The sequence below is a fragment of the Microtus oregoni genome, unplaced genomic scaffold (assembly GCF_018167655.1).
Source record: "Microtus oregoni isolate MIOR12 unplaced genomic scaffold, Mior012 000077F_ref0000221, whole genome shotgun sequence".
NCBI classification, from domain to species: domain Eukaryota; kingdom Metazoa; phylum Chordata; class Mammalia; order Rodentia; family Cricetidae; genus Microtus; species Microtus oregoni.
The window spans coordinates 4344380-4368719 of NW_024544029.1; the positions used below are offsets into that span (position 1 = coordinate 4344380).

Below are 24340 nucleotides of genomic sequence, written 5' to 3' on the forward strand. Positions count from 1 at the left end.
TGCTACGGCTGAAAACTGAAAAGCATGCGTTCAGCTTTTCGTCAACACCGTTTAAGTGTTTCGTGGCAGGACCTCTTAATGAGCTGCAGGCTTTGCAGCTAAAGCTGAGTCAGGAAGCCTCTCTTAGATGAGGCGCTTGCTTGCCTCTAACAAGCAGAGCAGACCCGAGAACACAGCGAGTCTAGTTGTCATCAAACAAATCGTAGCACTTTACTCCAAATGCTCTATTCAAAAGCTCTGTCTCCCGCAGGAGCCAGACAGAGATCGCAATGGCGGCACAGCCCCAGGAAGTCGCGCTTTAAAATGACACAGCATTTTTTCTGCTACTGTTGCCGAATCAGGAAATCTCTCTACAGCACGCCACCAACAAACAGCAAAAATCTGTGTTAAACTCTCTCTCCCTTATTTTTAAGCCTTCTCAGGTTTTTTAAATGGGTTTAGTTGTCCACACGTCTGGGTGCCAACTGTAGTAATGGGGGCGGCAGCGGGGCTGCGTCCCCAACACCCCAGCTGCCTGCCCAGCTAGCTTATGCCCCGAAATAATTACACGGACACTGTATTCTTTTAAACACTGCTTGGCCCTTTAGCCCTAGCCCTTACTGGCTAATTCTGTTATCCCAATCAACCCATCTCTAATAATCGGTGAGCACCGGTCTTACTGGGAAAGGTTCAGCATGTCTAACCTGGCGGCTTGCTTCATGGCGTGTGTCTGCCCAGGAGCCAGGAGCATGGCGTCTCTGCTGAGGCATCTGCTCAGGAGAGCAGAGCTGTGGAGTCTGAGCTCACTTCCTCTTCCTTCCGGCATTTTGTTCTGTTTACTCCACCCACAGGGCCAAGCAGTTTCTTTATTGGCCAATGACCTTCCTCCATCAAAACTGTCTTGGCCCTTTAATAGGACAGAAAATTAGGTAGGCAGAGTAAACAGAACAGGATGCTGGGAAGAAGGCAGTGAGGGCAGTCGCCATAGCTCTCCTCTCTGAGATGGAAGCAGGCTAGAATCCTTCCGGGTAAGCCACAACCTTGTGGTGCTACACACATTAATAGAAATGGGTTAAGCAAGATGTGAGAATTAGCCAGTAAGAGGCTAGAGCTAATGGGCCAAGCAGTGTTTAAAAGAATACAGTTTCCATGTAATTATTTGGGGTAAAGCTAGCCGGATGGCAGGAAGCGGCCCGCCGCTCCCACTACTACACACTGTAGCAGGAACCTTTGCCTTCTTCAGTTGTAGAATAAATGCTTTCCATTTCCCCCAATTTCGTACAACATTGATGATAGGTGTGTGGTCCATGGCTTTTGAGATATTCTTCATCCAACCCTAGATTCTTCAGGATTTTTAACATGAAGGCATGATGAACTTTGCCAAGTGCCTTTTCGGCATCTTTAAGACGATCAGGTGATTTCTAATTTATATTATATTTATTGATTTGAGTATGTTGAACAACCTCAGATCCTGGGATGAAACCAACTTGAACTTAGTGTAGAACCTTTTCTTTTCCCCACCCAGAGTCTCAGTATGTAACCTGGATTTTGTCTAATAGATCAAACTGGCTTTGAACTCACAGAGTTCCACCTGCCTCTCCCTCTAGGATGCTGGAACTAAAGGCATGCATCTCTATGTCCAGCTCAGTGTAGGATCTTTTAAATGTGTTCTTGAATTTGAATTGCAGGTCTTTTCTGGAGAATTTTTGCATATATACATATACATCAGGTAAGTTAGTCTGTAGTTTTTTGTTTTATGTCTTTATTCAGGACTGATATCAGTGCTTGTCTTGGTTTTTTTGTGTGTGTGTTTTTCCCCTGCTGTGATAAAATGCTCAGACAAAGGCAACATCAGAGAGAAAGGGTTTATTCTGGCTTGTGGTTTAGGGATATAGTCTATCATAAGGAAGACCAGGGGACAGAGGTTTACAGCGCAGGTCACAAGCAGGAGAAAAGAGCAGTAAAGTTTTTATATGTATATTTCTGCTTGTGATTAAGGTATTGTGATTGCATAGTTCATTTTAAAAATAATGTACAATTAAGAAATATAGGTTAATAGATAATCATCTATAATAGTCAAGTTTGTAGTCATGTTAGTTAGATTTTCTAGATGTATAGAGATATATTTCAGTTAGATAGGTATTCTTCAAAATTTCAGAGACCTTCAGAATATGGCAACTAAAACGTTTGAAAACTTAAGACTTTTTATGACACTGAGACACATCTGCTCCTGGCAGCACCAATTACTTCAAGAGGAAGATGTGTATTGAAAAGGCTCCTTATGGAGTTGGTTGATCATTTGGCAAGAAACTGCTCTTGCCTAGACTGCTTGATAAACTGGACTTGAGGACCCGCAGAGAAATGACTGCTAAACTTGCCTGAAGGTGAGATGATCCTTTGGGGTTCCTGATTCATGAAAGAGTCTGTGAGACATTCTGCAGGACTCAGAAAAGTATGATGGACAAACTGCCAGTATAGGCAGAACTGTCTTTGAAATTTCCTGCGTCATGGAAAAAAATCTGCTGGGTACTATGGGCCTGTAGGCTGAAGATGTATGCCTTAGTGGTACAGAAGAACTTTGGGTGACTGTCCAGGTAGCGAGATGTCTCTGTCAATTCTAGAATTTTGGAAGTTGCTTGCAGTGCATTTCCTACTTACTTAGGTAATATTATATGCTTCTGGAGTCTTTGATGGAGTTGAAGAATTTATAGTTATAGTTTTCCTTGGTTATGATAAAAGATGAAGTAGATATAAATATTGTAACTGAAATTCTTGTTTGATAATTGTTTTGTTATATGTAATTTTACTATGTTAAAGATAAAGCCTTCCTTTTTGTTTAAACAGAAAAGGGGAAATGGTGTGGGAGATCCTTTCGTCTATGTGTTGTTTTTATTGGTTAATGAATAAAGAAACTGGCTTAGCCTATAGCATGTGAAGAGAAGGTCGGATTTAGAGAGAAGCCATGGAGACACTGGAGATAGACAATGGGAACTTTATCCGGTAAGACACAGCCACGGGGCAATATACAGATTAATAGAAATGGGTTAAATTATATATATATATATATATATATATATATATATATATATATATATATATGTTAAGACTTGCCTATAAGAAGCTAGAGCTAATGGCCAAGCAGTAATTCAATTACTAGAGTTTCTGTGTGATTATTTTGGGTCTAAGCTAGTCTGGCAGCCGGGAACCAACAAGCAGCCCTCTCCAACAGAAACCAGGAAGAAGGCAAGGGAATGGGCACTAGGGAAGGGGGATGAACAAGAAAAATGTACGAAGTTTATGTATGAGGATGCCATAATGTAAACCCTCTTTCATGATGACTTCAAAATTAAAAAAGTTAATTAAAAGTAACTGTCTTAATTAAGATTTCTATTGCTCATATGAAACACCATGACCAAAAACCAAGTTGGGGAGGAAAGTGTTTATTAGACTTAGACTCAGCATTGCTGTTCATCACCCAAGGAAAGCAGAACAGGAAGTCAAACAGGGCAGGATCCTGGAGGCAGGAGCTGATGCAGAGTCCACGGAGGAGTGCTGCTTACTGACTTGCTCTGCAGGGCTTGTTCAGTCTGCTTTTGTGTGGAACCTAGGACCACCAGCCCAGGGACGGTCCCACCCACCATGGGCTGGGCCTTCCCCTCTTGATCCCTGTAGTAGTTTGAATGTAATTGGCCCTTATAAGCTCATAGGGAATAGCATTATGGGAGATGTGGCTTTGTTGGAATAGGTATGCCCTCGTTGGAGGAAGTGTGTCATTGTGGAGGTAGACTTTGAGGTCTCATATATGCTCAAGTATCTCAGTATCTCAGACTACTTCCTGTTGCCTACAGGATCAAGATGTAGCTCCTTCTTCACTCTCAGCTCCTTTTCTAGCACCATGTTGGCCTACAAACCTCCATGGCCTGCCATGATGATAATGGACCAAACCTCTTAAACCATAAGCCACCCAATTAAATGTTTTCCTTGATGAGAGATTCCATGGTCATGGTGTCTCTTCACAGCCCTAGAAACCCCAAGACAATCACTAATTGTGAAAATGCCTTACAGCTGGATCCCATCAAGGCATTTATCCAGGTGAGGTTCCTTCCTCTGGGTTGCCTCTAGCTTGTATCAAGATGACATGAAACCAGCCAGGAAAGTAACACACCTAAGCAGAAAAATCTTAGGACGTATTTCATCATAGTGAAGCTTTTGGCTTGGTTTTCAGTTGGCGTTTTAGCTTGAGGTGTTAGACTACCACATCTTCTATGTTAGAGTAGCGTTCTGTGTTTATGGACCTATGTCTCCTAACCAAAATCCAGGTTTTTTTCTTTCCTAAAATTTATTACATGCATTGTACCCTTACATACCAAATTAAAAACAAAACCAAAAAAGCGCATAGGATTACAGAAATAATTGTGGTTGTGGTAATTAAGAAGGATCAATTGGCCTAGAGAGCTTCAGTTTTGGAGAAAGAATTTTAGCAGGAACTTGAAAGTTTGTCTAGGCAGGGAAAAAAGTAGAGTGGATAGGCAATCCAAGAAAGTATTTTCCGGGGATTCGAAACCTGGTTGGGTCTGGCCATCCTGCCTAGGGGAAGGAGGCCTCTCACCTTCCCATGGTGAGAACCTGAACAGCAGGGAGGCCACAGAAGAGTTTCTTTCTCTCCTGCCCTTGGGCTCCTTCCACTGCCAGGTTGCTTTGAGACATAAGTGCAGAGGTGGCAGTGGGGGGTGGTGGAGGAGGCTGGGCTTTTGTTTCTTGGATCCTCTTTTCCTTTTTACACACATCATATTGGTTTCTTGGTGTGGGTTGGGGGCAGCTCCTCTTTTCTTGGGTGGGTGTTAGCACAGTACAAGAAAGATAAGAACTCCTGCAGGAACCGACCCAGATCAAATCCCTGGAGGGGAGAGTCAAGCAGCTCTGAAGAACTGGGGGTGGGGGGAGGCAGAAGTAAAAGGAGATCAGAGTGCAGGCAAGCTGTATCTGTCCTCCTACCAGGGCGCGAGCGGGGGTGGGGTGGGTGGGGGGGTGGGGTGGGTGGGGGGTGGGGGGGTGGGGGGGTGGGGGGTGGGGGGTGGGGGGTGGGGGGGTGGGGGGGGCTGGGCCCCCCTTTGTGACGTGAGTGCCCCAGAGCTCCACACTTTGTAAGTCCTGAGGCCAGATCACAGTAGTTGGCCCCTCAATGGGGGAAGAGGGTCCCATGGCTGAGGGGGCCCAGCCCAGAGGGGAAACCCAAGGCGCAGAAATTACGATCCAGATTCAGCAGCCAACAGAGAGAAACCCGAGGACACCGGCCAGGCGGGACCCACACTCAGTGCTCAGGGTGTCCCAGCTACTGCTCAGGGCCATCGCTGGCCACCGGAGGCTGACTCTGGCAGAGCTCAAGAAGGAGCTGGGAAATGCTGGCTATGAAGTGAGCCGGAAGATCAACTGCCACGACAGGTCTGAGAGGGGTACGCTTCTGAGGGTCAGTGGCAGCAATGCTGCAGGCTACTTCAGGGTCTGGAAGGTTACAAAACCGAGGAGAAAAGTGGGACAGTCCGGGCTGGTGATGGGCCGCTGCTCTTCAAGGAAGACCCTGCCCCAATCCCGATCTCGAGCCCCGAGACCACGCAGACCCCGATCGCGTCGCAAGGCAGCCAAGAAGGCCAGAGAATGCTGGAGACACAATTCTAGGACTTTGAAGGCAAAGTCCAGGATAACCAGATCAATGGTTAGGACAAGAGTCAGGTCAAGGGCAAGGTCAAGGGCAAGGTCTAGAGTTATGGACCACGTGTGTGCCAGGGCCCAGGAACAGGCTTGTGCCAGGGGCAAGGAACAGGCTTGTGCCAGGACCAGGACACAGGAGTGTGTCCAGGACCGGGAGCAGGAGTGCACAAACACCAGAGAAGAGGCCCATATGGGAACCAGGATGCAAACCAGGGCCAGGGCCAGGGCAATGGACAACATCAGAGCAGGACCTTCAAGAGAAGACGGCAGGTCTCGATCTAAAAATGAGAGCCGGCCAAACTCGAAATCCAGGGACAAGAAGAGGCAGGAACCTGAGAGGGTGGTAAAACGAACCATCCAGAAACCAGCTGTGGCTATAGTTAACAGTGTTTCCAACCTACAAGGAAAAGCACGCACCAAGGCTTCTGCGAAAAGCAACAGTCCTGGGTGCTCGAGGAATCCTTAATGCCGAAGCTGTTTTCTGGGCGCTGTTTCCTTTCCAGACAGGCTCCAAGGAGAGTAACTCTCTTTCATTGAAGCTATTTACAAGACCTTCCTGTGTCTGTGTTTCCTCTTGCTCGCCACTGGAAGGGAAAAGGGTGGGTGTGGAGGTGAGATCTAGAGCAGGGGCTTGGAAGGGGAGGGGAGGGGGAATTGAGACTCTGCTATTCCCACGGGACCTTTCATAAAGAAAGGAAATAGGAAGAGAGAAATCACTAGGGCTACACAACAATGCCCGCCAGGAGCACCATCAAATCCTCAATGAGTCTTTGAGAGGAGGACAAGAGAAGAATAACCTCTGAATAATTCAGACATGATCTTTAATTTTAGGGTAAAACTTGATTAGAGTGAATTTGTAGCTTTTATCCTGAATTACAGTATTTTATATACAGTATATAAAACCTTGGATGCGAATGCAAGGTTAAATGAGGTGGAGGGTGAAAGCATTCAGCATGGGGTGTGGCACAGCGTAGGCGTTCGGGACAAGCGTGTGTAACTAGTGTAAGTGTGTGTAAGTGGTTTTCGATGGGGCGCTGGTGTCCGCAGAGAAGGACCGGATGGCGACTTAGAACACTCCAGGTTCCAGTCAGAGCTCTGCTCTTCTGACCTTAGCCATGCCTTTCACCTAAGCACCTGTGGTCTTGAATTGTTTCTTTGTAAAATATTGGGATTGTTACACAGTGTCAGGGGGGTGAAAAAGGACTAAACCTCATAGTGAGGACTGGATGTAGGGAAATTCAGCAGAGGGGAATTGAGAGCTGGGAAAGTGTGAATCTCAGAGGGGAAATTGCTAATATTGACAACACGCTTATGAGAGGTGCAGGCAAGACAGAGGCCAGAAGGAACACTTCGCTCGTGCACTTTTCTAGAACAAGTCTACTCTGGGCGCAGTGAGCCTAGAGTGAGCATAGTATGTTTTAGCTCTGCATGCGAGGGTGATGGGTAGCAGGAGCCATTCTCTTGCCACAGCTGTGACTCTAACTTCCTGGATAAGGAAGGTGTTAAGACACAGACAGTCTGCCTCCACGTGAAGCCAGATAAGTGAGAGAAGGGATGCTGCTGGGGTTTTTTATTCTTGAAAAAAAGGTCATAGTGGACATGGGCGCTTTCTCCAGCTGTATAGCTGGCTGTGATTTTCCCAGGAGAAACTTCATCTTCCACAAGGGAAAATTCAATCAGTATGCACTCATGTTATGTTTTCTTGTTTGTTTGTTTGTTTGTTTGTTTTGGTTTTTTCAAGACAGGGTTTCTCTGTAGCTTTGGTGCCAATCCCAGAACTAGCTCTTGTAGACCAGGCTGGCCTCGAACTCCCAGAGATCCGCCTGCCTCTGCCTCCCGAGTGCTGGGATTTTTAGGCGTGCGCCACCACCGCCCGGCTACACTCATGTCATGTATAGGAAAGCACGCTACTGTGAACTTCCTTTCGTGCACAGGAATGACCATGTTAAATTCACCAAAGCCAAATCAGAAAAGCACTGGCCGCGTGTCTCCCGTGCATGTGATCTGAAGTGTGAACCCCCACATCTGCAGTTCTGAGCACTTGAATGTGAATGGCCAAGTGAAGCAACGGGAGTGAGAATAGGGTCGATCTGGAGGGAGGAACATTGTCTACTGGACACACAGCAAAACTAAAAGCCCTTATGGCTGGAGGTTACGGCATACACTTCTAGTCCTGGGTTTTAAACCCCCCAAATACAGATCTTGAATCATTTCTACCTACAATAACCTGTTAATGACTCTGGTCACTCATCTATTTTTCCTAGAATCCACCACACTTCTATTATTACTGTTTAAGCAAAATTCCATTCAGTACAACTTAATCAACCTTATATTACCTTGATCAGAACCAGTAGCAAATAGGAGATCCAAACCCTCAGCCTGTCTGGACTAAGATGATTATTCCATTTATTTTCATTGATGAACTCTGGAGTAACTGTTTTAGGGAAATACAGGAACTCATGAACTCAATTCGGGCTGCCCAGCTCATTGGGCTATCTGAGTGCTCTACCAAAGGACTTCCTCCAAATAGCTAATTATATCCCTCAATCCAGTCATTAATGCAATACTCTGGGTCCTATCCTGAGAACACTAAAATGAATAAGTCATAATCTCCATTTTTTAATATACATTGCACGGAAACTTTTGGTTATTTTAATCAGAACAAGGAAGTAAATGTCTTTATCCTCAATTCTTGGCTTTCCTCTTAACTCGCTTGTTTAATACAATGATAATCAGATTATTATTGGGAGTAGCATTGTAGTGAACATTTATGTGAAGCTATTCCTGGGGAGACAAGAACAAATATCTGTTTACCCCAGATAAAAAATCATGACAGATCAAAGTGAGGCTACAACCTCAGTCCAACTTGGTGAATCAATGAGTTTTATTGAGGCTACAATAATATGGGTGATGGAGGAAGGTCATTGGTTAAATAAAAAGAAACTGCTTGGCCCTCATTGGTTAGAAGATAGGTGGGAGGAGTAAACAGAACAGAATGCTGGGAGGAAGAGCAAGTGAGCTCAGACTCCCCAGCTCTCCTCTCGGGAGCAGACGCCTCAGGGAGACACCATGCTCCCAGCTCCCAGGCAGACACACGCGATGAAGCTCCGACCCAGGATGGACATAGGTAGAATCTTCCCGGTAAGCGCACCTAGGGGCGCTACACAGATGATTAGAAATGGGCTAAATTAATATGTGAGAATTAGCCTAGAAGAGGCTAGATAGAAATGGGCCAAGCAGTGATTAAATGAATACAGTTTGTGTGTTGTTATTTCGGGCATAAGCTAGCCAGGCAGCCGGGGTGCTGAGGACACAGCCCCGCCACCCTTGTTACTACATATGGGTGAGAGGTTAATGACAGGAGCAGAAATGACTCAAAGACAGCTGTATCATTCCCAGCCCTGTAAGACCACTCACGGCACTGTGTAAGACCACTCACAGCCCTGTGTAAGACCACTCACGGCACTGTGTACGACCACTGCTTGCTCTCTGACTTCCCTCTCTGAGGGCTTTGTTAACTCTTGTGGCAGACCCGTTCCCTTCTCCCTATAGACACTTCCAGACCTTTACTCTCTTAGTCCAAGCCCATTCCTTTACGCCAGCCCCAAATATCTAGAAACACATTCTACAGGAACCCCCAGGAACCCTAGTGGCAGGGACTCAGAAGTACTCCCTATGAGACAACCCATAGTCACCACAGTTTCCTCAGATCCAGAGCAGGTGACAGAACCAAGTAACAGAGCCCTCGACCCTACAAAGACCATATATCAACACCTACAATCATGGATATCCACAAATCTAGAAACCTAGATGCCACTGAGAAACCACACCCACACCACCCTAACCTATAAGCCTCCGCCAGAGTCCAGCAACTCTCCTACAGAAAAGTTCCTGAAAAGCAAGACAGCTGAAGCACAAGCCAAGCCTTCAAACAGCTATTATGAATACGCTTAAAAACCACAAAGAGGAGATCAATCAACCCCTTAATAAAGTCTGTGAAAGCATAAACAGTGGAAGGAAGTGAATGAAACAGTTGAGTGTCTGAAATTAAAATTAAAGAAAACCCAAATTGAGGTAAAACTGGAGATTAAAATTTTAGGACGTGAAACAAAGTCTGTCTCACCAACAGAATACGAGACATATGTTTTAGAGTTTCTGTTGCGATGAAGAGACATCATGACTATGGTAACTCTTATAAAAAAATTATTGTTGTGTCTTCATCACGATGGGACATGGCAGCATGCAGGCAGACGTGGTGCTGGAGGAGCTGAGAGTTTTACATCTTGATATATGGGTAACAGGAAGTGGCCTGAGATACTGGGCATGACTTGACCATATATGAAACCTCAAAGCCCACCCTCACAGTGACACACTTCCTCCAACAACAAAGCCACACCTCCTGTTAGTCCCACTTTCTATGAGCTTATGAGGACAATTGCGTTCACACTACTACAACATACAAGAGAAAAATCTTAGGGATTGAGCACAAGATAGAAAAGATAGATTCCTTAGTCAAAGAAAATGTTAAATTTTTTTAAAAAAACAAACAGGCACAAAGCATTCAGGAAATCTGAGATACTGTGAAAAGACTAAGTCTAAGAATAACAGGAATTGAGGACCTAGAAATCCAGGCCAAAGGCACAGAAAATATGTTCAACAAAATCAATGAAGAAAATTTCTCTGACCTAAAGGAGAAAATCCCTACCAAGGTATAAGAAGCATAATTAGCACCAAAAAGACCAGACTAGAAAATAAATTTTCACAACATATAATTAGAACACTAACCACATAAGAGAAAGAAAATTTAAAAGCTGCAAGAGAAACACCCAAGAAAACATAGGAATAAATAATCCCATGACAGCAAATCAAAAGACATGGGGAGGGAACCCCACACCATAAAAAAAAACTAACAGGAGTCAGCAAACACTGCTCCTTGAGGACTCTCAGTGCAGATGGTCTCAATTCCTCAATAGGAAAGACACAGACTAACAGGCTGGGTTATGTAAAGCTATAATTGAGAACAGCGTGTATCGTTCTTTTTCCTGTTTGTGTTCATAGTCCGATTTTGTGTTTCAGTAAATATAGCTTCATTTTTTTTTTTTTTTGATTTTTCGAGACAGGGTTTCTCCGTAGCTTTTGGTTCCTGTCCTGGAACTAGCTCTTGTAGACCAGGCTGGCCTCGAACTCCCAGAGATCCGCCTGCCTCTGCCTCCCGAGTGCTGGGATTAAAGGCGTGCGCCACCACCGCCCGGCAGCTTCATTTTTTTTTTTTATTTGACCTTTTTGCTGTGTTTATTCCTCTCTTCAGTCTGCAGTAATCTGGTATTCTCTGTAAGTCAGAAAGAACGTGTGTGTGTGCGTGCGTGATTGTGTTTGTGTGTGCATGTGTATGTTGTGTGTGTTCTCATAAAATGTTTTTCTTTATGCTTCAACCAAAGCAGATAGCTTTGCTAAGTAAAGTGGTCTGGGTTGGCATTTGTGGCTTGATTTTAGATCTTGGAGTACATTGCCTCAATCTCTTCTGGCTTTTAATTACAAAAGTTCCCATTGGGACTTGGCTGCCATCAGAAGGTGTTGCCCAGATTAAAGGGGGGATCTTCCTACTCAAAAGATCTGAATTAAAAGCAGATGTTTGTCTTACTTCAGATGATTTACTTAAGAACAAAAATGTTAGCAATGTACCCGGCCACTTGGGCTTTAGAGTTGATTCCAGATGTAGTCAAGATGACAACTAAGAAGAGCCATCACAGCATGGCTTGTGTCTTTTCTCTTGAAGCTGTCAATATCCCCTCACTGCTGTGTGGATTTAGTGTTTTCACTAAGCTTTCTTCTCTGGTCTGGTCTATTAGGTGTTCTGCGTACCTTTGGCATCTAACCACTGTGTCTTTCTATAATCTCCTTCCTTATATTGTTTCTGTGTTGGTGAAGGTTACATGTCTAGAACCCACTTCCACACTATTTGAATGTCAAGGGTCTCAAATTAGCAAATTTCTCCTCCTCTCACTTCTGGGGAACTCCAACATGGCAAGCTATCTGGTTGAGCTGACTCTCATTAAAGCCAAAAGGCAAGCACCCAGAAACATGAAAACTTGCAGTCTGAGGATTTAATATAGGGACAACACAACAAGATCCAAAGAAGAGAATTTAAAACCTGAAGTGGTGTGAGCATGAAAGCTTGGACGGAGTAGACAGCATGTCAGAATTTCAAGTATTTGTTGAAGCTAGTTGCAGACAGGGTTGCGCCCAATGAATTCAGGATCACAATGGCTGTCCTTCCTTTTTTCTCAATTCCCTAATTTCTATCTGTGTCCTTTTTTCCCCTTGTGGTGGTAAAGACCAGATTTGTTGAAAAGGTTTTCTCAAGTGGTTGAGGGGAAGTAAGAGTGAACACAAGGAGACATGAATCAGCCTGAGAAACCCTCAGAGACATCTGTAGCACCACCCTTCAGCAGGGTCCCCTAGGCTTCTTTCATTGTACGGGGTTCCTACGGCCCTGTGCTACACTCATGAGGTAAAGAGGTTCTTCCTGCAGGGCCACGGGCTTGTTCTCAACAGATCAGTGGGTCAGCCGTCAGCCTCTATGGCCCTTGTCTCATCCCTTTCAAAGCAACCCCAGAGCCAGCTTTCTCTGTGTCTTAACTCCACCTGAGCCAGCTTCAAGCTTCTTTTAGCTTCCCCTAAATACCTAGCTTCTGTGAACTTGCCTTGAGGTCAGTTGGAGGAGGTCATCACCACCTGGGCCTCCATACTCCAGGCCCTTGCAGAGTGGCCCTGAGACTGGTGGAGAACTGGGGAGGGGAGTGTCCAAGGTCTGTCCTCATTCAAGGGCCCCACCCTCTCCATGCAGCACTGCAGTGCCCTCTAAAGCTGATCTCTGACCCAGCAAAACTGGGAGGTGGGTAATCTGAGGGGACTTGTTACTGAGGCAGGATTTGGAGGGGCAACTGGGGGCTGGTCAAGATTGAGGCACAACCTGCCTTTCACCCCACAAACTCACCCATTAGCAATACTCTGTCATGGCCTTAAAAAAATCTGGAGAGATGAACAGGGAATAGAAATTTAGAATATGGCAATTTAGGTCATCCTTGTAGGGCTTCCTGCCTACCCCAGTTGAGCCAAAAATTTAGGGGAAGGAATGGAAAGAACGGGTTGACCTCAGCATGGGAGAGTTAAAGATGAAACTCGGCAGTGGGCAGAGGAACAGATGGGATCACAATGGAGTGGAATTCATCAGAAACTTGAGAAAGAAACTAGGTTCTCAGAGACAGAAATAGGGCAGAATAGATACCTTTGGAAAGGGGTGAGATTGCTCAAAACCCAGATAAAAGTGAGGAAGGAACAGGAAGTGTGTCACTTATGGGGAAGCAGAAGTGGTGGCAGCGCCTGAGCTGTGGACTCAAGCGGTTGTTTTGTTTGCAGTGTAAAACAATGAGATATTGAAATCTCCAGTCCCAATCGATTACAGGAACTTGACGTTACAGATATTGGTGGCCAACGCTAGTCCGTCGGGGACAAGGAAAGAAAGTAGGGGACAGGACCCAGGATGGGCCTCCTGAGTGTGATGTTCCACTTAGAGGGTGAAGCAGCATCGTTGCTTGGATGAAATCTGAGTTCAGCCAGTGGTCCTCAATTCTGGAGGGCATGCTTTAAAAAACATCATTGGGGTCAAAGGCCACACTCTTAGAAACACAGTGTGGTAGAGCACACAGAGAATGATGGGATCTTTTCAGCTCAGTTTCACCCACCCCTGTTCAGTGTGATTGGCGGAAGAGGGACAGAAGGAACCTCTAGGTGTGGGGCAGGGCTCACACTGCCCTTGGTGGAGACAGGAAACAGTGGTTTCCTTGTAGGAGTGTTGGGACGGGAGAAGTTTTGTCCCAAACCATGGCCCCCATACCTCCCCTGAAAGCATAGCATCTCTCTAGAATACAAAGCACCTTGAGAAAGCAATACCCTCTGGGCTACCGAGTTCTGTGTAAGGCTTCTCTAGGAGAATGAAAGGGGCGGATAACCAGAATAATGAAGACATACCATAAACAGGGATGCACAATGGGCTCCTCCCTATAGACCACCCTATTTACAATTTTCTAGAGAGAACACCGGTACATTTTATTTAAAGGGGCCAGTGCAGGGCTCTGGAAAGGTGACTTGACATTTAAGAGCACTTGTTGCTCTTGCAGAGCACAGGGATTCCATTCCCAGCACCCACATGGTGGATCACAATCGTCCATAATGACAGTTCTGGGAGATCCATTGCCCATGTCTGACCTCTGAGAGCATCAGACACACATAGTGCATATACATCCATTCAGGCAAAACACTCATACACACAAAACTTCAAAAAGTTAAAGGGATAGTGTGGTCATGAGGTACAGAGTTGAGAAGGTGAAAGCTTGAAGCTGTGGAAAGTTTCCTGTGGGGGGGAAAGGGACCTATTCATTCATTTAATGGCTGTTGCTTGTTTTATTATTTGTGCACAGGCAGTGGTATTGGACCGAGGTAGGCCAGATGAGGAAATGAGCCAAAGGGCTGTTCCTTTTGCACAAAGCCCTTGGACTCTACCTGCCTGTCAGCGGGGTGCTGTAGGTGCACCTACACTTTGGGGGCTCCACTTCCTATCCCTGCAATGACTAGGAGAGAGAAAAGGCTGGAGGTTAAGTGTGGCCATCACCAGGCATAATTTGATAAGATGGAAGGTAACTTCCGCATGCCCTTAAAGACAGCTGTGCAAGCTGAGCTGTGAGTGTGCCCGTGTCCCTATGGACAGAGGATGGTGTAAGCAGATTCCAGTATTGTGATCCAGCCCTGTCCTCATCTCTGGACAGCTTTAGGATTTTAATCCTTAAAATATGTCCTGAATCTTGCCTTGTACTTCTTGACGCGGGGATCTATACAACAACCATGAGTCAGGCAGGAATAAATTCCTTCTGGTTTTTAGACAGAATCTCATTACATAGCTGTTGCTAACCCAGAAGTCAGGGATCCATCCTCCTGCCTCCCAAGCGCTGGGATTACAGGTGTGAGATACCACAATGAGCCTTTGAAACATGTTCTCCTACAAAGGGCGTTACCCAGAACTGACTTAAGTGGGAGATTTTTCTGTTTCTCAACACTGACTCCAGACTGACCTTGTTCCTGGGGCCTAGGGTAAGGTCTGCTCGCAAAGGGCTGTCTGCTTTTGCTGAATTCATCAGAACACAAGACAAATGCATTCCGGCTCTAGAAGGAAGGCTAGTCTCAGCAGCAGGAGGGAGTTGATGTGAGGATGCTTACTTAACCAGGAGGCCCAGTCAGCAACATGACTCTATTTCAATTCCTCTTGAGCCCAGGGCCCAAGAGCTCTGTCTGATTCACCCAGATCTTTCTGAGCAGTACCTGCATCAACTAGATTGCTGCAAACCACTTCCTCCTACTTCTCTGGCTAATTCCAACTGTATTTGAGAAATGAATATTTTAGGGGAAACAAAAACAGCATGAAAACCTTGAAGAGAAAAATATCCACTTTTACATACTTTGCTCTTTTCCTCCCCAACTCCAAACTTCTCTTATATAGAAGATAAATTGTACGTTATAAAACTGGTTGGATTGTAAGATTAATACCACCACCAAAAAGAAAAACAGTGGCCAACTCATGAGCCAACAGACGTGAGAACATTGCAGGCGGCTAACCTTAGAGTCAAGAGTCTCGGTGTAATGTCATTTCCAGAACACAGAGGAACCCTCTCAGAGAGCTCTTTTACCCTCACCAGTGCCAGACCTAGCTACAGCCTTTTCCCCAAAAGTCCCTTTTCCTGGGAGAATGAGATGCTCGACAACAGTTCTTCCCTTTGAAGAAGCTAAGAAAATCCAACAAGAATAATGGGAGTAACTTCTGGTGCTGCTATTCCTGTCCTAATCTTGTAGCACTTAAAACAAGACAAAACTGCACTGAGCACGACCCACTGGCACCTTGCTTGAAGTCAACAAAAAATAGTCTCTTTCCATCTATGTGGGAAAAAATAATTTTCATCACAGAGATTCTGACTTAGATATACAAATCCACAAACGTCTACATCCCAAGAATTCCGGGGGAAACGTACACAACTTAAGCCACCATTGCACCGTTCTACTGAGAATCCCTTTACAAAAAAAAAACAGAAACGCATACTGTCCCCACTAGTCTTACCTTAGAACACAATCCTAGAACACCTCGTGAGTCCAGTCTGCCCTGAGCATGCTTTCCACAAAGATTCTTCACACGTACACAGACACCAAATACAAAGGGAAGGCTCTTGAGGGGAATAGTGTTTTCTTCGGCGTGGGCCTGGACTACTTGGGGTGTAAAGTCCATCCTTTAGCTTTGTAATCTGATCCTCAGCCGTGTGTGTGTGTGTGTGTGTGTGTGTGTGTGTGTGTGTGAGAGAGAGAGAGAGAGAGAGAGAGAGAGAGAGAGAGAGAATAGAATAGAATAGAAAGTGAAAGGCCACTCTATGTTTTTCAGAGGTAAGGGTGAGAGGCACGTGTAATGATGGGGAAGATGATAGACCTATACAACAATGTCTGGCCCCCATGCTTTCATAGATCAACATCGGGGTTCTGAGTGTCTGGTCACTGTTTCTTTCTTGTTTCCTCGTCGCCTTTTAACCCAGTGATGACAGAAATACATTTCACAGGGTCACCAGTTCTGTGGGAATCTGAAATAGATCCTGAGGCCAAATAAATTTAGGAAACATTGCATTAATAGACACTAATTTGACTGCAGTAGTTCTCAGGGCCCTTGATATACTGACATGGCCCCTTTCACTTTATATCCCCTCTTCAAAGGGGATATAAAATAATCAGCACACAAGGGTGATGCATGAATATTTAGACTCCAACATAGTCTCCAACCAATGAAAACGAACCTCACCCATCACTACTGGTTCCACTGTTTTCTTGGCAGTGGGTTCAAGCTGAATAATCACACACAGATTTTGCACTGTTTCCCAAAATTTTGCCCAAAGAACTCTGTTTTCGTTTGAGAAATGGTAAGAAATGCTCTGGCCATCAGGGTCCAGGAGAGGGGCATCTCTGGCAGTGGCTGCTGATAGAACCGGCTGAGAGGTTTGACCATAGCTACAGAAGAGACGGATTTCAAAAGGCAGATGTCCCTCTGTCCCATCTGCTCCCAGGACTCTGTCCCTGGTGGGTCAGCAGGTGCCTGTCCAGGTGGTGCTTGCGACCAAAGCTCTTCTCACAGCGAGGGCAATGGAAGGGCTTCTCCCCAGTATGGGTCAGCCAGTGTCTCACGAGGTGGTGCCTTCGGCCAAAGCTCTTCCCACATTCGGTGCACACATGGCACTTTGGCACCGGTGGGGCAAGCTGCTGCTGCCCATTCCCGGGACTCTCTCCGATCTCTTGGCCCTTGTAGGACTTACCCTCCGCGTGGACTCTCTGGTGGCTGGCCAGATGGGAGTTGCATCGAAAATTCTTGCCACACTCAGAACACCTGCTTGGCTTGTCACGTAGATGGGTTTTCTGGTGCCTAATCAGGTGATGCCTTCTCCCGAAGCTTTTCTCACACTTGAGGCAGCTGTAGGGCCTTTCCCCAGTGTGTGTTTGCTGATGCCTGGTGAGATGGGAGCCCCACACAAACCGTTTCCCACACTGAGGGCACGTATGGGGCTTTAAGAGAGTGTCCATCTCAGCACTACCCAGAAGGCTTGAGAAGATGTCTTCCCGAACAAAGGGTGGGCTTAGGAGCATGTCTCTGGGGCCCCTAGGCATGGACTCCCAGCTCTGAGCCTGGCCTGGATTCCAGGGAACAGTTTCTTCAGATACACCGGATAACACCCTGGGAGCTTCCGGCTCCATTTCAGGAGTGTCACCTTCATGCTCGCTCCCATCTCCTATGGGGAAGGAAGAATAGCACTCTTAGAAGGAGAACTCGAAGATGCTATCCCAGCACTCAGTCCCAGGGAAAGTTGTATGGTGCCAAATGTTATCCCAGAGGGGCTGGAAGAGCACGTGTGAAATCACAAGGTTGTGCAGTCGCTACAGGGATGTTCAAGAGCCTAGTCTTGAAGAGAAATGAGTCAAGTTTTCATCTGAGACTCTTTACCTTGTAAGTCTTCATTTCGTTCATAAAACAGGAACGCCCCCCGTGTGTGTGTGTGTGTGTGTGTGTGTGTGTGTGTGTGTGTGTGTTTCTCTCTCTCCCAGTAAGACTAGAATCCGTCTTTTCAGGATAATTATATCCACTCTTGATCTACACTCAGTAAGTGATAAATACTCTCATTATTATTTTTCTACCATCATTATGTATTTACTACCGTTCATCGCTACCAGCCCCATCTTCACACCTCCATCTGGACAGAGAGGGAAGGAATGAGCTATAGTCGTCGCTGGTTAAGTCACCAGCTGTCAGCATCAGTAGATTCATTCAGAAGACATCTATCTCTGCAGTGACATGGACGCTGACCTACAGCATCAATAACGACTCTTATCAGATGACTATTACGTTTTGATGCTCTTCTGCAAACACGTTAGCATAGCTAGCTGTAGTAACTTAGAAACGAGGTCTCACAGGTATGACCTATGATCCAAGCCCACACAGCCTGACTTCAGGGTCTGCCTTGCATGCCTTCTGCACCGCAGCCTTGCTTTTGGAAATGTAAGAATTCTGAGCTTTTTGCTTAGTGACACAGTAAAGACGACACCACAAGAGAGGGTTTCTGGGTCCTCACCTGTATATGTGACCTTCAGGATATCTCTCCCTTCTAAGTCCTGGGGGTCAGGTACCCACTGCTCTCCTCCTCCGTCTGGCTGAGAAAGCATGTCCAGTTTGGGAATCGGAAACCCTGCACACGAGAAAAGGAAACAGACACACACCAGCTTATTTCAACAGCAATTCTATATTAATGAACAAAACCGTTCCCTAGATTCCTCCTTGGGATGCCAGGACTGAAGAGTTGGACAGAAGCCTCCAGTCACTTCTGTTAGTCCCTCTTTCTTTTTCTAGAAAACCACAAGCTCTTTCCCAAGGAACCAGTTTGTCTTCCACTCACCTCCTCCTAAGCCATATCCTTCTGGCCATGACTGTACCTCAGATCCACTGTCAATTCCACTGCAGTACCCTTACCTTCCCATGGGGGCGCTCCAGGTCCCAGGGATCTAGCTCCAGGTGTCCCTGTCTCTGCTCTCTAAGAAGTCTCAAATTCCCAACCAAGATGAGCTTCAATTTTTCCCTCCATAATTTGCCATTATGTACAAAAAGATCCCTTGCTTCAACTTTTTCAGGCTGATCTCCAACATTCTTTCTTTGGTGGAAGTCTACCTAGACAGAGTCCCTGCCAGCGAAAGCCTCCTAGGCAGGTACTATCCAACAGCTCTCAGGTGATCCCACCCTCCCAGGAGAGCCTTTCAGGACACAGAATGTCCTGCTTACTCAGAGAGACGACAATCCCACAGTTTTCCTGCATGACATATTCTCCATAAAAGTCAGTCTGCGAGGGATCCAGGCTCCGCCACTCCTCCTGGGAGAAGCACAATGACACATCCTTGATGGTTACCAGTCCCTGAAACAAACACAGAGGTTGTCTATCAGCAGTTGCTCTGATGGAAAATACGATCTTACTATGAAGGGCTGAGATAGTCCAGGAAGGAGGGTGAGAGAGGACCCAGCTAGAGAACTGCCAACAGGTGAGTAGGCAAGACCCATAGCTTTGTAAAGAGAAAAAGCATAAAGAAATGAGATCAAGGAGTGAGTGAGGATAATTCGCTAGACGAGGTTCCCGTGTGAGACCATGAGAAGTCAGAGCCGTGACAAAGGCATCACTCCCTCTTTAACTATAGGTGTCTACTAAGTCTCCTCTTACCTCCTCATCCTTTCTTGCAGACTGTATCACAGCCTCCTTCCTCCACTCGACCTTCCCTTCTCTGTCAACACAACATGACATGAACAAAACACGCTGGCTCCCCTGGTATGCTATGATATCCCATCAGGTGCTACGGTACAGTGGGTAAGCCCAAAATCTGGAGCCAAATGACTGTTAGCTCTACTGCATCTTAGTGGTATTATCCGAATGCCTCCATCTCTCTCTGCTTCAACGTTCTCACGATAAAATAGGATGATTGCATGGCTCCCATATTACACAGCATATACAAGGTGCACAGGAGAGAATGCATGTGATAAGCTTTCTGCACGTGTTGCTATTAGCGATGCTGCTGTCTTTCCTGGCTGGTCTCTAGACTTGTGCTCTCTTCCTGCTTCTTCCTTCTCTTCTTTTTCCTAAAAGCTGTAAGATCTACACACCCCTCTGCTTTGTGCTTTCCAAGCTTTTCTCGGACCCTCTTTTCTCACTTCTTTCAGGATTTTTTCTTTTTTTTTAATTTTATTTTTGAGATAAGGGCTGACCATGCTACACAGACTGGCCCAAAATTCTTGGGCTTGGGCAACACTTGTGCCTCAGTCTCCCTAGTGACTGGAATTACTGCTGGGCACCATCATACCTGATTACAGATTTTCTTCCCCCAAAGAATTCAATTAGTTATTCTGAACTCCTCATCCCATCCCACAGATAACATTAAAAACCAATTTACATCCCTTAGAAACGGAATCTACTCGGCTATAAGCATACCTTTAGTGTTCATGGGAACTAACCAGCCAACGGGATGATGCCAAAGCTATAGAAAGGCAACTGCAGTGACCTTGGGAGAAGACAGGGTGGGGAAAGAACTCACCTGGGATCCAGCTGCAAGAAGTGCGGCTGCCATTTCCCAGTCTGCAGTGTTGCCCTCCTGAGGAACTGCTGGAGCATAGGGAGCAGACTGAGCTGATAAGGGGAGAGAGGAGCTGTTAGAGATTAAAAAAAAAAAAAAAAAAAAAAAAAAAAAACCATCTGTCCCAGCATGCACTGGGGCCCATTTTCCTTCTCAATCTATGCTCCCTGGTAAAAACTCAAATGTATACATTTAAATGTAGAGGCCTTCACTCAACTAGAAGACTAGAAGACTTATAGTGCTTCCAAAGCACCCTGTAAGGATTTAATGACATTGAATTGGAATAGTCATAGCATGAATGGATTCTTATCAAGTATCCTACATATTATTGACCGTGTTTTACAATAATCATGAGTCTCTAGCACTTCCTGTGTCTCCCACATCCAATACCATTAACTATGCACTTGCATGTAGGAGGAACGACTATGGGAGAAACAGAAGAAGCTCATTGGCACAGTTAGGGAAATGCAGGGCCCCACTGTATACTGGACAGCAGAGTACAGGAAAAAACAGGCTGGATCTGGTATTAGATGTGTCCTTCAGTCCATGGCCCTTAGAGTTAACTGTTGCTGGAGATGTAACCCAGGCTGGCCTGGAACCCTGGAACTCGTGGCAATCCTCCTACCTTAGCCTCCAAGTAATGAGATTACAAGCATCCAGCCAGGTAGGGAATATCTAACCCTACTTTTTGAGCAGAGACTAGAAGACTTGTGTCCTCACACTTCTCCTGAAGGGACAGTGGCTCCTCTTCAAGGTCACAGTGAAGGTGCTCCAGCGCCCCTGGTGCTGTTCTCCATGGGCCCTCTTCCTGGTTTCCTCTCTCCATCTGGGACTCTGCTCCATCCAGATGTACATTTGTCGACTCCCATCCTGCTCCCAGGACTACAGGCTGTTCAGAAAGCATTTCTGCGGCAAGCACAGACTGTGACCTGGAACATGCCAAAAGCAACTACAGAAGGGGGGGAAGGGCATGCCAAAGCCATTTCAGAGAAGGCTGAGGATGACAGTGAGAGGAGCCCAGCAGGAGACAAACTCACAAAGCATGATGTTGAGTCAAAACTTTTCTGGAGGAACTAAGGAACTGACCAGCGCCACACAGTCAAGGTGCTGCCATTTTGGAGACCTCGTGCTATAAAGTACATCCCTGAGGACCGCAAGAACTTCACTTAAAAATAAAAGAAAAATCCCGAAAACCCAGAGGCTATCCGTTGCATTTCTACCATCCAAAGTGCAGTGGGTGTGGGGGAAATGCAGGAAGGAATGCATTCAACAAAGATGGGAGTGAGCAGACCCAGAGATTCTATGCCACAAACTGCAACCTCATCAACTGATTTAGACGTCCCACCCAGGGGTGTGACCTGTCATGAGCACCTGTTCAGAAAGCGTCTCCTGTAAGAAAAGCCTCAGCAAAGGGACATGTGACCAGTCACTCATATGTAGGAAATGAACAGTGATACAAGCATAGCAGAAAAACCAGGATCCCGGAGCCTATAGCTGAGGTATAAATACCTAACACAGTCCTAACTGATGAGAGAAACTGCAGGTCAGTGAGGAGCTGAAGTAATTGGAGAAAGCAGAAAAGAACGGAGGTTGGACAAGATATGGAAACCAGGGAAGGTGTGTTATTAACACAAACTTTGGGGGAATCAACAGCCCCATGGTCTGAAATACAAGATACACTTGCTTGACAGGCACCAGTCACAATGCATTATATACATTCAAGAATGGTGTGGAGAAGGCAGGATTTGCTCATTGGAAGACATTCAAGTCAAGAAAGGGACAGCACACACCGTCAGTGGAAATGGACACGTTTTTTGCTTGTCAAGCACAGAAGGCTGAGCAGTCACACCAGCTGTAAACATCTGTATGTATCAAACAGAAGGAACGGGTTCTGGACCCAAGGAAGAGATTTAGGTTAGTTTTGTTGTTGTTGTTTTGTTTTTAAAGAATCAGTCCTACCAAGCATACGATCAAGTCTGCACTCCTCTTTGGACATTTATAGAACAAGACAGGTCCCATTTGAGAATGACTTTCTGCTTGGCAATCTATTTTTGTGATTCTTATACAATACCCAAATAAACAGGGTCGCCAAAAATCTCCCAAGAACGGGTCAGAATTTCAGTAGCTACTTTGGCTATCACGCGATCATTCGATACGTGAATTGAAGGCTACAGTAGACCTCAAGCGGCTTACTTTCTTGTCTATTTTTCTTTGACAAAAATTTCTAAGCACAGTGTACAGGAAAAACAAATTTCTCTTTCATCTTTGAAACCCAAAGATCCTCGTGGACGCATCTTGGACTAATACCCAGTTTACGTGGTCTCTCTTTCAAGGACTTCTCATGAGAAAGGAAAAGAGTAAAGTGTACTAAGGGGAAACTTCAATTATAGCTCTCCTCTGAATTTCAGCCCCTGTGTCCGTCTCAGTTTTAAATGCGCAGGGCACCGATCGCCCTTCTTCTCCATAAGCCATCCTTGTTTCTGACTGCCTGCGCAAGTTCTCAGCACATTTCAAGTCCAGCCTAGCACCTGGACACCTGCCTCCAACCCATTTCCCTTCATGTCCTCTGCAGAAAGGTCCTCCCACGCACGGAAGCCTTTCTGAAGAGCCCACTGGGCCTGCTGGATGACGACAGAAAAACCTTTGAAAATGCTGGCAAAACCCGAGCAAAGGAAGGAGTGGATAACTGTCACCTCCCTGCATTCCCTAAGGAGATCATGGCAGAGCGAGCACCTGAGCTGCAGAATGAACCTGTTTTCTCTCCTTTCTTTCCCTAGTTCAGGATGATCCCAAGCTGGCCGGAGCATAGGTTCTTGGGCTTTCCTTCCTGTTATCTGCTTATGTACCTAGGAGGCTGGGCATCTGCAGAAAGTTTTTTCTTTCTTTCTTTCTTTCTTTCTTTCTTTCTTTTCCAGCGAGTTCTGTTGTTGGATAGAGAATGGGCCCTGGTATCAAAGAGGGGCCCAAGGGCACAGGGACGTGAGTGACTCTAGTAGCCCAGCCGCGGGTGTGGCACAGCCCGGGCCCCGAGCCTGCAGCGAGTAAGGTTTCTTCTCTCCGGATCACAGCACCCCGGGGAGGGTCAGATTTCAGAAGACTCGGGACATGACAAAACCTGAGCGAGCAAAGTGGGGCCAGAAAACAGGTTCCCTCGAGCCGAGGCTAGAGCAAGTGAGAAAAAGGGTGCCGCGGGCGTCCGCGCGAGTGACAGCAGTGGGACCGGGTACGCAGCATCGAGGCCACAGTCCCCACTGCCAGGCCGGCTCCCTTCCCCTTCGCCCGCCCGCGTCCCGGCCACACTCACCCCGGCTCGGGCCCTTGGTGCTGCCTCCCGCCTGGCGCGGCCGAGCCCGCGGCCCGCACAGCCAGCGACAGGCGACGGCGGCCAGCGCGGGGCGGGCACAGGAAATCCCGCCGCTTCCGGGGCTCCTTGGTGCGGGCGGGGGTGGGCGCGGGCGGAGGGGACAACTGGACCCGTGGTCGGGTCGCCGCAGCCCCAGGGCGCGCTGCTCCGGGGGTCCCGCCCACAGCCGGTGCCTCCGACCACCCACAGCGCCCGGTTGGCCAAGTGGGCTGGTTCCCTCTGCTTGCCCTCGCGACAGCCAAGGCCGACCAGAGAGAGCACCGAAGACAGTGGACTCCGAAGGAAGCCTTTTGGTTCCACCAAGATGGTGCTGTATGAAGGGGGCTGTGCCGCTGCATGGTCTTCGGATCTGAAGAGACATGGGTTGCCAGCGTGCACACCATATTTAGAAGATTTAATTTTTTAAAAAAAATGTAATAATTAAGCTATGTTAGTTAAATATGTTAATTTTGCACATTACAAATGTGACCTGCGTTACATTTCTTCAGGGCATTTCCACCTTAAAGCATTAAGAGGAAAGTGACTGGTGAAGACCAGAAAGGCCTACAA

The 24340-nt window shown here is 46.4% G+C and overlaps 2 protein-coding genes across 4 annotated transcripts; one reads left to right on the forward strand and one right to left on the reverse strand.

Annotated features, from left to right (window-relative positions):
• The first annotated feature begins 5179 nt into the window (after positions 1-5179).
• LOC121441402 (testis-specific H1 histone-like) lies at positions 5180-6154 on the forward strand. The gene has a single exon (XM_041642533.1). The coding sequence runs from the start codon at positions 5180-5182 to the stop codon at positions 6152-6154; it is 975 nt and encodes a 324-aa protein (XP_041498467.1).
• A 2735-nt stretch (positions 6155-8889) lies between these two features.
• Znf641 (zinc finger protein 641) lies at positions 8890-23854 on the reverse strand. Of its 3 annotated transcripts, XM_041642651.1 has the most exons (7): positions 23732-23854; positions 21148-21356; positions 20389-20480; positions 19524-19584; positions 19094-19223; positions 18393-18506; positions 8890-17555 (listed from the first exon to the last, which is right to left on the reverse strand). In XM_041642651.1, the coding sequence occupies exons 2-7, from the start codon at positions 21280-21282 to the stop codon at positions 16801-16803; spliced, it is 1287 nt and encodes a 428-aa protein (XP_041498585.1). In that variant the 5' UTR covers positions 21283-21356; positions 23732-23854; the 3' UTR covers positions 8890-16800. The 3 variants fall into 3 exon arrangements, with proteins under 3 accessions (XP_041498585.1, XP_041498588.1, XP_041498586.1); XM_041642654.1 differs by lacking the exon at positions 19524-19584 and having other exon boundaries at positions 19094-19181; positions 23732-23848; XM_041642652.1 differs by lacking the exon at positions 19524-19584 and having other exon boundaries at positions 23732-23848.
• Between the last annotated feature and the right edge of the window lie 486 nt (positions 23855-24340).